The 16,806-nt window shown below is 38.5% G+C and overlaps 1 protein-coding gene across 1 annotated transcript; it reads left to right on the forward strand.

Annotated features, from left to right (window-relative positions):
- Positions 1-3,881: 3,881 nt before the first annotated feature.
- Positions 3,882-7,156, forward strand: LOC102708946 (dicarboxylate transporter 1, chloroplastic). The gene is made up of 3 exons (XM_006664002.2): positions 3,882-4,973; positions 5,674-5,895; positions 6,502-7,156. Exons 1-3 carry the CDS (start codon positions 3,882-3,884, stop codon positions 6,862-6,864), a joined length of 1,677 nt encoding a protein of 558 aa, XP_006664065.2. The 3' UTR covers positions 6,865-7,156.
- The last annotated feature ends 9,650 nt before the right edge of the window (positions 7,157-16,806 follow it).

A 16,806-nucleotide genomic window follows, 5' to 3' on the forward strand; every position in this document is an offset into this window, starting at 1 on the left:
AGCTAAGCATATCTATTTGTTAAACATACTACTGATGCTAAATTATACAGAAGCAGCAACAACAGCAACACATATTTGCTCCATGAAAGCAAGCATGACTAATAGACTGTCAAATCTATAGCATCATTTCTTAAGTAGTACAATTAAGCACCTCTATCCATCTTCCAGTTTTTCCTAAGCTCATAGCAATGACATGTCTTACCTCAAACCAAAGATATAAAATGTCCAAATTAACAACTGTATCACCTTGACCAGGGTTTCAGAAAAAAAAAAGGAAATAAGTCAATAACTCTACCAATTTCAACGCCAGCTCTTGCAAATGTTAGTTCCTTTCCATCTCCATTTCAGCCCATGATTTTCATCACTACAAACAACAGCAGCCAAACCACATGCCGGGTCCGGCTACTATACACTACTCTCTTCATTTCAAAATATAAATATTTATAAATTTAAATCGTATACCAAAATATAATTATCTCTAACCCTCATAATTACCTTATACTATTCACAATCATCTCTGTTCTAGGTTAGTCCTAAACCTTAATCCTATTAAATAATCTAAAAATATTTATATTTTGGTACCGAAACGAAACGAAGAAGCAGTATATACTTTATGAGAAACAGCTGCCAAGGTGACTGCGAGCACACGTCTCTGTCGTCAATTCTGAGCTGCAGATTTCTTTCTTCCTCTGCCATTGTTTTGTTCTCTTGTGGAAAGTTCAGGCTTGGGATGAGAGGAGAAGAGGTTGAGATTGGTGGTGGTGCACCACCAGGCAAAAGGAACGGACGGCCAGGAAGCGCCGGCGGCCAATCCTGTCCCCACCGGATGGATCTCCACCGCTCGTCCTCTCAGCCACAAATCCACCAAGGACGCACGCACACATGGCCACTGCTCATGGCTACACGTATGGGCGCCCTCTTCACCCTTGGAATTCTTCGCTGGACCCGGTCTGTAGACTGGGCAACCTGCTTTTTTTTTTTTTGCAACACATTAAGGTGGTGTTTAGTTGCCAAAATTTTTTGGCAAAAACATCACATCGAACGTTTAATCGGATGTCGGAATGGGTTTTCAGACACGAATGAAAAAATAAATTTCAATTCCGGCTAGAAACTGCGAGACGAATTTTTTGAGCCTAACTAATCCATCATTAGCACAGGTTGGTTACTATAGCACTTATGGCTAATCATGTCCTAATTAGGCTTAAAATATTCGTCTCAAGATTTCTTCCATAACTATACAATTACTTTTTTTTTAATTCATCTATGTTTAATGCTCCATTTAAATGTCCAAAAATTCGATGTGATGTTTTTAAGAAAATTTTTTGGAACTAAACAATAGCTAACTAAAGTGAACTAGAAGGAAAAAAAAACTGTAACAAGTCTCAACTCTCAAACTTCAGGAGATATTTGGTATTGTTTTTCTAATTTTCGTGAGAATATTCACATATATCTTTTCGCTTCTACTTATACTTATATACAAATTTTTGTTTTTTAGCCTAAAATTTATAGTTGATTTTAAGGTTTTTCACCGAACTTTATTTTTCAGCATTGACTTTTAGATCGCTAAAAATAATTATATAAAAAATTTATTTATAAACTATTTTTTATCTTATATTGTTTAGTTTTTTTCATAAAAAGTCAAGCAAACACCCCATTAGCATTGATGTACTTAAAAGGAAAATTAATGATCACAGTTGAAACATACGATTTTTACTGCGTATATGTATGTGACATAATTATAATTGGCCTAGGCGACAAATAGTGCCTTCTCGTTGCCGGCTAATTCTACAGGCATTTTTGGTAATTGGCAGTAGTGACATCTCGGGAGTTGTCTATGCTTATTGTGGACAAAGGTTGATATTGTTCTTGCTTCTTATGAAGATGACCGAAGATAATGGCCCTCAAACTTTATAAATAAAAAATAATTTATAAGTAAAATTTTATATGTGTATTTTAATTATATAAAAGCGAAGACTGAAAAATAAATTATAATAAAAAACTAAAATCAACTCTAAGTTTAAGACTAAAAAAATTTAAATTTTGCCTTATAAGTATAAACAGGAATAAAAAGATAAGGCTAAATACTCACACAACCCAAAAAATTAATGAGTAAAAAAAATATCAGAGGCCCTGTTTACATCTTTAAAATGGCAAAAATTTTACCATTTTGAAGCACTTTTTGGTAAAATGGATCTAAACATGTAGGAATATGACAAGTTTGTATTGGTATTTGGCAGTCTAGAATAGCAAATTTCGCCCAAAAGTGCATAGAGAGACGGACCACCTCTCACGAACGCACAACTTTTGCAAAAAAAAGGCAACTTTTATATGCTTTTAAACACAACTTACAAAAATACAATGTCAAAGTTTTTTCTGTACCAAAACTTTTGCTATTTGACATTTGTCATTCCAAATGCCTCTAAACAGGGCGAGAATCGTTTGAATTACAGGTAAATTAACAGTGAGGTTTATACAGCTATAATACAATTTAAATTTTCAATTAATGTCAACTCTAATTATGTTTAACTATTGAAGTGGCTCCAACACCGTTCTCCCACAAAATCAAAGGAGCTGTCTCACAAGGAGTGGTCTATGTAATTTGATCAAATTATTCATAAATAACCTCTCCCCTCTAGTTTTTCTCGTAGAGTATCGTCTGTATATACCTTGTTACCTCCCTGTTATGTTATATCTCACTGTTATCATATATATTTTTTATTGCTTAAATTGAACACCAACAACCCTCTTTGCCATTATGTATGATTTCATTAAGAAAAAAAAAACAAGGTGGTGAGAGCGATCCGTTCTCAGATGAATCTTTTGCACATCTGATAACTGCAGCTAATTTATGGATTTATTTTTCCATCTCTGTAATTTAGGGCACAAAGTGAGTAGAGTTTACATAACATGGAGGGAACGAGCAGTTACTGCTATAGTAGTACCGGCAAAACCGCGTGATAATTGTAGTTAAACAGTGCATAAATATACTAAATTAACTAAATTTCTAATAACCATGCGGTTTTGTAGGCCTTAGGGCCGAGGCAGCTATAAGACCGAGACCGATTTGTTTGATCCTTAATTTCATTGAGGAGCAAGTTTCAGATAACTGAATTTTCACTGGAGGTCCAAATTAGGGGTTGTTTAGATAGGGCTAAACTTTTTAGTCCCATGTCACATCGAATGTTTGGACATTAATTTGAAGTATTAAATATAGGCTAATAAAAAAACTAATTTCATAAATGAGACGAATTTTTTAAGCCTAATTAATCCATAATTAGAGCATGTTTACTGTAGCATCACATAGTCTAATCATGAATTAATTGGGCTCATTAGATTCGTCTCACGAATTAGCTCAAAATTATGGATGGGTTTAATTAATAGTCTACGTTTACTATTTATAATAAGTGTCCAAATATTCGATGGGACAAAGTTTAGCCCCTAGTCCCAAACACCCCCTAACATTGGATTGTTCAGGTCGTGTTCGTCTCTACAGAATATTCCTTGGTTTTACGTGTACGCTTCGCTTCCTAAATGTTATGTTATTTTTTTCAAAAAGTTTATATACATAAATTTATTATCTCACCTTTATAAAATATAAAGATTTTCAACTTTATATGAGTTAATTCATCGTTCATACCATTACATAACTATAAAAAATTCATATAATCTTTTATTTTTAAGTTACCAAAACAACACATTTTGGTTCACACCAAGGCTTCCACTGCAGTTCCAGGAACACCGGGTGCACGGATCCCCCTCTCCTCCGATCCGATACGCCCAATGCCACGCCATCCTCACCGTCCATCCGCTTTAAACCCCACACCCTCTCTCTCTCTCTCCCACCCCCCACCTCTCCTCCATTTCCCTCCCCCGCCGCCGGCATGGCCTCCGCCGCCGCCTCCCCCCTCACCTGCCACCACCTCGGCCTCCGCCCCCGCCCCCGCCTCCCCTCCCTCTCCCTCCGCCCCCGCCTCCCCTCCCCCACCACCGTCTCCTCCTCTCTCGCATCTAACCCCCTCTCCCTCCCCCTCTCCCGCCCCAAGCCGGACAGCCATGTCGCTGTCGCTGCTGCCCGCCGCGTGCGTGCCTCCGCGTCGGCGGCGCCGGCGCCGGCGCCTGCGCCAGCGCCGAAGGCGGTGGCGCTGCAGGGGGCGGCAATCAAGCCGCTGCTGGCGACCATCGCGACGGGGGTGCTGATATGGGTGGTGCCCCCGCCCGCCGGCGTGGCGCGCAACGCGTGGCAGCTGCTGTCCATCTTCCTGGCCACCATCGTCGGGATCATCACCCAGCCGCTGCCGCTGGGCGCCGTCGCGCTGCTCGGCCTCGGGGCCGCCGTGCTCACGCGGACGCTCACCTTCGCCGCCGCCTTCTCGGCCTTCGGCGACCCGATCCCGTGGCTCATCGCGCTGGCCTTCTTCTTCGCCCGCGGGTTCATCAAGACGGGCCTCGGGAGCCGCGTCGCCTACGCCTTCGTCTCCGCCTTCGGGGGATCCTCCCTCGGCCTCGGCTATGCGCTCGTCTTCGCCGAGGCGCTGCTCGCGCCGGCCATCCCCTCCGTCTCCGCCCGCGCCGGCGGCATCTTCCTCCCGCTCGTCAAGTCCCTCTGCGAGGCCTGCGGCTCGCGCGTCGGCGACGGCACGGAGCGGAAGCTCGGCTCCTGGCTCATGCTCACGTGCTTCCAGACGTCGGTCATCTCCTCCGCGATGTTCCTCACCGGCATGGCGGCCAACCCGCTCGCCGCCAACCTCACGGCCGCGACGATTGGGCAGGGGATCGGGTGGACTCTGTGGGCGAAGGCCGCCATTGTGCCGGGGCTGCTGTCTCTGGTGTTTGTGCCCTTGATACTGTACCTGATCTACCCGCCGGAGGTGAAGACCAGCCCCGATGCGCCTCGCCTCGCCAAGGAGCGGTTGGCGAAGATGGGGCCTATGAGCAAAGAGGAGAAGATCATGGCTGGAACGCTGTTCCTCACGGTATGATGAAAATATTTAGCCTTTTCCTTCCGTTCTGGTACCAGTTTTTTTTTTCCTTACAAAATCAGAAGTGCTAGTATAATTATTATGCGGATTCGGGGTGTAAATATCAGCAATCTAGCATAATGTAGTCGGTGTGTATGTTTGTATGATTTTGATTACAAACATGTTACCTGTGGGACACTAGGATTTTTAGAAGTTATTGAATTGTATTAAAGGATTTAGCTTTTGTAAATGAAGATCTCCATGAATCCGGTGTTTTTTCCCCTTGTTTTAGGATAGTGGTCTTGTCTGGGATTAGTACATAGAGGTAAGCTCCTGTAACTGTTAAGGGATCTAGGAGATTTAGTGTCGTACTATCGTTATTGTGCTTCAAGTGGCATTTGTAGAATTACTTTGTGATTTCTCTCAGAAACTCACTAATTTACATTATCAGTGAATAAGTATCAAGGCCACCATTTTCTGGTCTCATTTCTGCTAAGAGGCTACAGTGGTTCGCGATTGGATCACATTATTACTGTGATTCTGTGAAACATGTTATTTTGCAAAATATAAACCAAGTAGCAACTTAGTTGTATACCTGCATTCTTGTAGTAGCAATTTGGTTGTGTACCTGTGCATTTTTGCATAACCAGGTTTGTTATTTATCTTGAATAAAAACTGATTTTTTCCTCACCGAACATTGCTACCCTGTCACCAGGTCGGTCTTTGGATTTTCGGTGGGATGCTGAATGTGGATGCAGTTTCTGCTGCAATTCTTGGGCTATCTGTCCTCCTGATTTCCGGAGTTGTCACATGGAAAGAGTGTTTGGGTGAGGCTGTGGCATGGGATACCCTTACATGGTTTGCTGCTCTTATTGCAATGGCTGGTTACCTCAACAAATATGGCCTAATCTCTTGGTTCAGTGAGACTGTTGTGAAGGTATGTCCCTCTCCCTCCTGTAACTGCGCTGTTGATTCATCAGGTCAATTGGTATCAAATGATCTCCTTTATGCTTGTAAATTTTTTTGCTCATTATATTATAGACATTGCGCTTGTAGACACAATTTTCCACATGTTATCTTCTAGCATTTCAACACCAAGAAACTCACTATATGCCAGCAATTTGATTTTTTTTTTCATTATGTCAGACATTATATTTGTTGAACAATCTTTCTAGTTTATCCTACTTTAGAAATAATGAGCAATTGATGCTGCTATTTGTTTGTTATTACTGAAACAAGAACAATGTCAATAGTAAGGATATGCTGGGTAATTATGCTACTATGTTAAATAGTTGTTGTGTCTCACAATGTTGAGTTTCAAGATATTTTAAAATGAACGCCCCTCGTGGTTATCATTGTTAAATAATATGAAACAAAGGCACTAGTTAGATAAATTAGACAGGTAATTTGATATTGTTCTCTCCTGATATCCCATTGTTTTTCTCTTTTAGCCCAGAGCTCTACAATTATAATAGAATGAAGTGTTCTTTCAATGTCTTTGCTGATTTCTCTTATATTGACCGTATTGTGTTTCCCCCCTCAGTTTGTTGGAGGCCTTGGTCTGTCATGGCAACTCTCATTTGGTGTCTTGGTGCTGCTATACTTCTACTCCCACTATTTCTTTGCCAGTGGCGCAGCGCACATTGGAGCAATGTTCACTGCGTTTTTGTCAGTGTCCAGTGCCTTGGGCACTCCTTCGCTGTTTGCTGCCATGGTTCTCTCATTCCTCTCGAACATCATGGGTGGCCTCACGCATTATGGAATAGGCTCTGCTCCTGTCTTCTATGGTGCTGGCTATGTCCCGCTAGCTCAGTGGTGGGGCTACGGATTTGTCATTTCTGTTGTTAACATCATCATCTGGCTTGGTGCTGGTGGCTTCTGGTGGAAGATGATAGGCTTGTGGTGAGGAGCACAGTAAACACGGGATTTTCATTTCTGTTTCGGTAGAAGACTGAAAGAAAACTAGCTGAATTGCGGTGGCGCAGGTACCGCTGTCCGCAAGTTTTGTCGACATGATTGCAACCAGCAACCCATTCTTTTAGTTTGTACCAATACATTTGTTTCATCCTTGGGTTCTAACTGTTAATTGCAAAGCCAGGGTGCAGTTTTACTGGGCAACAATTGGTATGTTGGGTCTTGGTGGATCTTAATCCGGAGATTATCCCCCCTTGTTCTTCTCTTTTATGATCACAACTGTTAGGATTATATGCAAATTGTTATGTTATGAACTTTGTCGCCGCTATATTGTGCATTTACTACCATAGATTTGCAGATCGCTGGATGGATCGTCGTGCTTACACAAAATCCAGTTTCCTTTCCAAAAAAGAACAAAAAAAAAAAGGAAAACATATTTAGTTTCTGGCTACATGTTCACAGAAGCCAACTTGAGTTATTTGCTACAGGCCTGCGTGGGTGGGTATCCTTTGCTATCTTTTACCGAAATACAAATATAATACGGTGACTTTCGCATGTATTTTTACCTGTTGTGCATGTGCTTGTTTGAAGTGTGACTGGAAACCTTGACCAGCTTGAGCTCAACTTTCTCCGGTGTCTGAACTTATGAAGATGCCAACCGAGTGCTTCTCCCAGCTGAAGGAACATCCAGTTGATTGGCGTCTTGTGTTAGTCCCAGCATCGAGGCACTTTGCACCTACTAAGGGCCCCTTTGAATAAATTTATAGGAATTTTAGAGGATTTTATTCCTATAGGAATTTTTCCTACAAAGCTCTTTGAATCAAAGGAATAAATCCTATGAAATTCCTATGTAATGGCTCTTTCCATATAAGTTTTGGAGGAAATTTAATAAGAGGTAGAACTTCATAGAAAAAAATCAGGATTTTTAGAGGATTTTATTCTTATAAGAATTTTTCCTACAAAAGCTCCTTGAATCAAAGGAATAAACCCTATGAAATTCCTATGGAATATCTCTTTCCATATAAGTTTTGGAGGAAATTTAACAAGAGGTAGAATCTGATGAAAAAAAATTCTTTGAGTCTTTATCTCTTCTTAATTTTCTATGTTTTTTTGTCTAATCAAATGGTCTTATTCTCTGTTTTACGCTTACATTCTAGTAGAATTCTATAATTCTATGTTGTTTTTCTTATTGCTCTTTTTTTTTCATTTCTACTGTTCAAATGGGCCCCTAAGCCTGCACAAGATCGACGTGAGTCGCTCTTTCCTGGGCCCTCCAGAAATGTCGTCACCCCTCACCCGGTAAAAATGCTTAGACTATAGGTGAAAACGAAACGGATTTGGTATGTGGATGGTGTGTGGATGTCAATTATTCCGGATGTTAAAAGTGCTCAGAAACGGATTAAAGATACAATTAATATAGCACTAAGTTTAATAGTACAATAGGCATAAATACAACAATCATAATATAATATATTATCATTTAATATGATTTGAAAGTATATAAAGCGAGAGACTAGGATGGACAAAATACTCGGTTTGAGCACGTAAGGCTCGGCTCGACTTGAGAGCCAAACGAACCAAGCCTAAGGCTCCTTGGCTTATTTCTGAAACGAACCAAGCCTGGCTCCTTAGCTCTTTTGGCTTTTTAAGAAAAAACCAAATGATATATTTATAAAAGAAAAATAATTTACGAGTAAAATTGTTATATACGTGTTCATAGCGATCTAAAAGACAAGGCTGAAAAATAAACTACGATAAAAAACCTTAAAATCAAGTATAAAATTTTAAAATTTTAAATTTTGGATTATAAACATCAGGGTTCATGATCCCACGATAGCTGCGGTAACCGCGTGGTCTGTGGGGGCATGGCTTCGGTAAGCCGCGGTAACCGAGTTTAAATTTGAGGAGAATTTAAAATTTTTGAGTAAATTTAATGGGAAAAATATATGTTATATAGGTTGATATATAGTGTAGTTTTGTCAAAGAAATTCATGAAAAAGTATATTTTTGATGTAATTAAAAATCATAAACGAGAATTTCGGGAAACAAAATTAAAAATATAGCCTATTGCAAGTAATATTTCATAGGAAGATGGTTAAGAATATGTTGTGTTGAGTCATTATTGATTTACACTAGACAATGGGTAGATAATGAAATACAAATATATATCGATGGATATATGAAAAATATGTAGGGAGAAAAATTATACGTGAATGTTAGTACATACATAATAGTTTTATTCGTAATAATGGGTAGTAGGTATAGTTGTGACATATCAATCAAAATAAAGTTGTTGTTACTTGTTATTGTTGTGAATTATTTGGTGAAGTGTGATATGACGGTGTATGTTTGTATGTTGCAATATCAATAATTTATAAAAAGGTCATGTGAAAATTTTTTTGTTTTTCCTATAACATGTCATATTTTTCCAATGTCATAAATATAGTCACAAAATATTTTCCTTATTTTTATGTATTTTTTAGATTTTTTAAAGTTTTTTTATTTGACATCACATCCGCGGTCTTCTCGCGGTAACCGCGGTTTCGGCCACAGAAACCGTGCGGGGAACCACGATTACCGCAAGTGCTTACCGCGGTTACCGCGCGGTAACCGTGCAAAACCGCGTGGTAAGCCACGAAAACCGCGCGAGTTTAAATTCAATTTTTTTAGATTCAATTTCATCACAAAACGGTTTTTGTGGTTACCGTGCGGGATCCGCAGGAGCACGGTGCCGCGGTTTTAACGGTTTACGCGGTAAGTGAAACCCTGATAAACATAAGAAAAACCAAAAGATGGAGACGTTACATTTCAATCTCGGTGGATAGGATCATATTTCTATAACTTCACCGTGACAGAGAGGTGGCTTTCTCTCAACCGTACATCTATGAAATCCTGTACCATATATCTCGGATATAGTTCTAAATTGTTCAGATTTGGACTTTGATGGATATAGATCATATGCCTATTTCTTCATCATGATAAAAAGATGTGGCTTTCATCGCTCACCCATACGCCTATGAATTCCTTGTGTCTCGGATATAATTAATATATGACACGAGTCATTATCTCCTCCAACAATTGCTCTAAGTTAATTACTAATATTTCTCATATGGGAACCTAACCTTTATGGTTGCCGTTCAAGAAAAAAAAAAGAAGAGCAATAATGTGTAGCCTTGGCCTCTAGCATAGGTGACAACATCGCACATACGTCTCGAAAAGTACAAAAAAAAAAGGAGGTAAGCACGAGAAAATGACCGGCACTAATTGGTCATTAAAGTTAAGTGGACGATATGCATGGTACCCAATGCAGGTACCGTCCATATATATATATCGTACTTAATCGCATCATGTTTTTCTCAATCTTTAATTACCCTCTTTGAAATATAATTACTGGTAGTATGTGGTCAGGAGTGTTCATCATGAGAATATGAGATACAAAACTGTCCATTGTTTCAACAATATAAAACAGCCACGGCAATTACATGACCCCCTTGGGAAAAAAAAAAGAGATGGAATTACTTTTATAGTGATACTATAAATGGTGGCGACCATAGGCTAAGTTCTTGCCTGTTTTCTAGCTTAATTTTCTTTAAGAAATGGATTAAAAGCCAGCCTCGCTAAACAACCTCATCTTCCTTATCTTTTCGCTATTACTTCTACTTGTAAACCAAAATTTAAATTTTTCATCGTAGTTTATTTTTCAGTATTTATTTTATATCGTTAATAACACATATATAAAAGTTTTATTTATAAATTATTTTTTGTTATGTATACTGATAGGTTTTTAGCTGAATTCATATTAAAGTAACCACATGTGAGTTATACACGTGTAACAACTAGCAACACTACTTGCAAAGAGAAAAAGGAAAAAAAATGGAGCAGCTAGGAGAGGACAAATGGCATCCAAGAACCACATCACCCTGATTTCCCAAATCTATAGACTATATACCAGCACTATCATCATTTATGCACTGTACATCTGATGTAATACCCCAGGGTGTCATCTGGACAGTAACCTTCAGGCCAACAAATTAACAGCAAGAAAAAAAGAATAAAAAACAAGAACAAAAAAAATATATGATGATTCACACCCACAGGATCAAAGTTAGTTACTTTGGGGGCATCTTGTGAAGTGGATGGCAGCATGAAAGGGACCTCCATTTTCATTCCAGATTATCATCTAAAGAGAACTTGGAATTGTGAGATCTTACTGAAGAGATATATGTGAATAACCAATAAGTGTCATATGTTTGGTCTAGATGCTAGGATCAGAATTTCTAGCAGAAAAAGCAAGAATATGTGGAAAAATTCAATTGATGCACTGCTAAAGTGCCAGTATACTATAACTTGTTCTTGATGCTTTATTCTGGAGTGGTGTCAAGTGAACCAGTCATCAGTCTTCAATCCTGTCACTGGTCATTAGCTCAAGATAATAGCATACGTCAGTTCTGCCTGTGCCAACAATGGCTTTTTTTTTTGATTGGCCTGTGCTTGATGAGATTGTGATCCTAATTAGATAACTCTACTAATGCAACGGGTTTCACAAAAGAAAACTAGTAGCATTTTTTAACCACTTTATTTCATTCACGTGGATTTGACCCTTTATTCGGTTTGGAGGAAAAACAAATGATTGGATCCCTACAAAAGTAATTTGGTTTTGCAGAATAAAGTATGGAGAAATAAAAGATACATTTTTTCTATAAATTGTAAAGAGAAAATATAGAAAAATCTCCATCCGCTCAACCCCATTAAAAAAATCCTATAGATTAATGTAGACATGCATTCCTACTCTTGCACTTTCCCTATTAGCATTGATCAAAATCACACCAAACTGAATAGGCCCTAAATGCTATTTGAAACAAAGGAATGGATACTATTAAACACTATGAAATATAATGGCTTATTTTATACAAGTTTTGGAGTAAATTTAACATAAAGTTGAATTTCATGGAAAGTTTTTTTTCCCTAAGGCCCCATTTAAACGCAAGATTGTGAAAAATGTAGAAGCAAGAAAAGTAGGATTTTAATAGAAGTACAAGTATAAAAAAAGGATTTTAATAGAAAAAAGTATAAAATAGAGAACTGCAAAACATAGGGAGATAAAGAAATGATTGTTGATTGGATAGCAGAAACACATGAATTAGAGGAAAGATAATAATCCAAAGGAAAGTTTTAGGATGTTAGACACGATGCTAACTTCTTTTTTTTCCAAAATCTCCCTCTTAAACCTTTCATAGGAATTTTACAGGATTATTTGAATCCGTTCCTTTGTTTCAAATAGTCAAATATAAACATTTTTAGGACTCATCCTAAAACTTCCAATGTTTGGCTACAAATAGAAGGGGCCATTCTTTATCTATTTCTCTTGCAATCTAACGAAACATTATTCTATTTCTTTTCTCTGTTTTGCCCTTTTATCTATTAAAATTTTGTGTTTTTGGGGGTCGATTCGTTTCTTTCTCAATTATGTATTTCAAAGGAACTTTCAATCTTTCATTCACTCAGGTTTCACTTTAATAGATAAAACGTCGTTGATTGTTTTACACGTATTTAACCATTTATTGTATTTAGAAATATTATACGAATATCAAAAAAATATAAGTTATGGCTAAAATAAATTAAACAATAAATCTAGTCATGATAGAATAAAGTACAATTATATAAGCTTTTTAAAATAAATTAAATGATTAAATATATGTTTAAAACTGAACGGCCTAATGTATAGTTAAACTAATGGAGGATTGGCACCGTAAGATTCCGCTTCCGGGCGACATGACACGCGTGATCTGCGTCCGATCCGCCCGACTCGCCGCGCCGGCCGTGCTAAGAGCAAGTATAATAGCAGGTTATAAACTGGCTAAATGCTTATATGGAAAAAAGAGATGACAAGGGAGTGTAAGCGTGCTGTAAACTTGTAGCCAGTTCGGGCACAGAAACCAAGAAACTATGTTAGAGTGACATGTGAGTCCTGCATTAATGATGAAGAGCTAACTACTATATGGGTGGGCTAAGAGAAGATTATAAGAAGTCTTATAGCTACCTTGTTGGCTATATTATTAGCCTTGCTCGCAAGTTCAATAATATAGACAACTACTAACTCTAATTTATCTATAGCCAATCTAATAGCTCATGCATATAATAGTTAGCTAAAAAACATCACTACATGGCCCCACATGTTATATACACATTTTGTCTTGGAGCCCGTGCAGCTGGCTACAAATTAGTAGCCCACCTCTCATCTCTTTCCCCTCTTATCTCTTTAAAATATACTTATAGCTGGCTTATAGTCTGCTATTGTACCTGCTCTAAGAGCAAGTTCAATAGGATAGCCAACTACCAGCTCCAATTCATATATAGTCAATCTAATAGCCAATTCATACAATAGCTAGCTATAAAACATATACTACCATGTCCCACATGTCATACATACATGGTGTCTTGGAGTGGACATGTCATACATACATGGTGTTTTGGAGTCCGTGCTACAGCTGGCTACAAATTTATAGTTTATTGCTTTTCCCTCTTCTCTCTGTAGGATCAAGGAGGCCGACTAGAGGGGGGTGAATAGGCGGTTTTAAAAACTTTTGGCTAAATCGAGATTTATATGTGGAAGCGTAAATCAAAACGGTTTTCCACAATTCAAAAACCTAAAACAACTAGTCTCAAACTAAGTGCACCAAGAAGCTATCCTATGTTGAGGTTTGCAAGCCTAGGGTGATATTGGCACAAATAATCTCTACTATGTAAACTTGCTCAAAGTAAATACAATAAAGTAAATGAGACAAGCGATAAGGAATTTTTCACCGAGGTTCGAAAATTTGTCGGTTTCCTAATCTCCATTGAGGCGAGCCCCAACTCCACCGCTCAATCACGAAGCCACCGCACGCCCCCTTCGTCAAGGGGTGGGCAACGCGGGAGCCGGTCCAAGGAGAGGACTACCCAAGCCTCGATCACTAGGGTTGTTCTTCCTCCACTCCGGAGATGGCGAACACTAAACCACTCACAATCAACACCGGGCCTCCTCCACAATCTTCTTTGGAGTGGTCACTGGATAAACTCCTCCAAGTCATCTAGGAGGTGACAACCTCCAAGAGTAACAAGACTAGGATGCTTGTTGAGGATGATTAAATGCTACACTAGCTCTAACAATGAAGCAAATGCACTTTGATTGGCTCAACTCACTCTCCAACACCTCACTAGATAAACTAAGTGCACAGTTCAAGATAATGCAATGGAATGCCAAACCTCTTGGCTAGAACATCCTCTGACACACTAAATGGATGAACACAAGGCTCAAATGAGTGTGAGAGAGATGCAAGGAATATGTGCAAATGAAATGAGGGCCAAGAGAGATCCCTTGCTGCTGGTGGAGAGGTATCTATACCTCCACACACCAAACTAGCCGTTGGGGCGAAATCCCCCAACTCAGTGTTATGGCCGGTCAGACCGTGTTACTGTGTAACGGCTAGAAAACTAGCCGTTACAGGCCAATAATTTACCCTTGTCAACCTGGCCAATCAGACCGTAGTTTAGAGGTCGGTCAGACCGGCTTAGGCTCAATCAGACCGCCATCAGCTCGGACTGACCGACTGCGGCTCTAGCGGCTCTATATCGGCACCTCCAGGAGAAAAAAATATCCCACAGACAAAAGGGCCGGTCAGACCGGAGTTATTCGGGCGGTCAGACCGCAGGTCATTTTTCAGCACGACTAACCATTAGTAAAACGATGATATCTCATGGCTCAGGTGTCGGAATTCGATGTTCTTGGACTCTATGGAAAGATTATTCAAAGGGCTATCTAACCCATGAATAATCATTCCAAGAATCATATGTTTTCTCAAGGATATATGGCTTGAATACTAAAGGGCACTCAAGTGGACATGCACATAAGAGATCACTCATTCCTATTTGATATGTCCACCTCTCTCTATGCATGAGACTTGAGAAAAGACTCACAACACTTGGCTAGACACTCTCTTTATATGCAAGTGAACTAACATGGCAAGATCATCCGCACGCTCACATCATAGACCCATCTTGATAGTACGACGCCTATCTAGCAACCCGGTCTTAACTCCAAACACCGAGACCAGTAAAAGACTAAGAAAAATACTCTTAGCTTCATTATACCTTTGCCTTACGCCATCCGTATCGGGGTTGATGCTTGAGATATGATTAATACTTGTGCCCATATGGTTGAACAATTTTGTTGTCGAGATCTTGATCATCCTTTGTCAATATTTTGCTTTTATCAGAAGCTTGACATCATCCTTGCCGACATGATGATGCACTTGGCTTGATGACCGTCAACCCATGGTGTCATCCATTAGTATCATCATGGTAAGACCTATTTCTTTAGACAACTCAAGGAAGACATTAGTCCAAACAAATCAGTTGTCATTCTCCACTTGATGACCAACCGGTTTTATATGAATGATAGAGTTAAACTTTTGAATATCCGTTAGCACCAAATGTCATATACTCACATATATGCTCAATTATAAAGATCCAAATGAAATGTATGTGAACAACATGGATCTAGAACATACAAGACAAATGTATATGATTTGCTCCCCCTGAATATATGCATATAAAATGGATACGGAAAGCAAGTGTATGCATAATAAAGATGGATCAATGGGAGTCTATCTTATACATATGTAGAAGTCACGTGATATTGATATGGATAAACATATATGCATACCTTCGTGATCTCCATGTTCCCAATGTAAAAGAGACTAAATAGGATATGACTCAAATAATCGTTAGCCTCACACACATATATCAATAACATGGAAAACATATATAAGAACACCTCAATATGTTTAGGGAGATAAGAAGTGAGACATATCACTTGATCTCCATGTATGCCATCCTTATCAAGGTTTAGATCCGCCGCCAAACAATAAATGGCTATCACACCTCATTGTTGAGAAATAACCTAATCGACAACTTATACAAAAGAAAAGGTTAATCTCATAAAACATGATTTATCATCTATCACCAAGGCAACAATTAGACAAATTATCGAGCTAAAATATTTCAGTATTTTATCTCTTTGGTGATAGATGATAACCCAATTTAAATATATAGAGATAAGATGAAAGATTCATAAATATCTCATACATTAGTGAAATAAACAATTTATCAACTATATACAAAACAAAATATAGATGAGCTCCCCCTAAAGGTGTGCATACATATGAATGATAAAGAAGCACACATATATCGTCAATCAAGATCAAAGAGAGATGTCACTCTATATTTTGGATCCATGAGAGTGATCAAATGAGAATACAAGGATTTTAATACATACCTCTCACTATTTTCATTTCCATATCCAAACGAGACTAGTCAAAGATAAGCTCATAATAACATTAGTCTTAAGTAATTAGACTTGTCATTAATCACCAAAACCAACTTAATGGCACTTGAACTTACAATCTCCCATTTTTGGTGATTGATGACAAATCCATTATTAGGAACCACATTTGGATATAAATGAAAATATGGATGATATAAATCAATATGATATGGTAATTTGAGATGTGATTTATATCCATTCATGTCATTGTGAAAATATATTGCATTACATGACCATGACATGCTCTTGCAAATGGTGTAGGATCCTAGAATATTTCCCCCTTTTTATACAATTGATCATATTTGGTATCCACAAGTATTCTACCTCCTATGATTAAATGTAGGATCCTCACATATTCTCCCCCTTTTAGCGTTAATCACCAAAGAAAAACAAAAGAATACGAAATCTTTCACAAGATAAATAGGGACAAACTATTACAATGCCAAATAACATTTTTATGGAAGCACAAAGCAACAACTTTAGAAACAACCAAATTAGAGAAACTCCCCCTTACTCATAGATACTAGTATATGAGACAAAAAAAAATATCTCATATAAAATATTATTTAT

The sequence above is a fragment of the Oryza brachyantha genome, chromosome 12 (genome assembly GCF_000231095.2).
Source record: "Oryza brachyantha chromosome 12, ObraRS2, whole genome shotgun sequence".
NCBI lineage: Eukaryota > Viridiplantae > Streptophyta > Magnoliopsida > Poales > Poaceae > Oryza > Oryza brachyantha.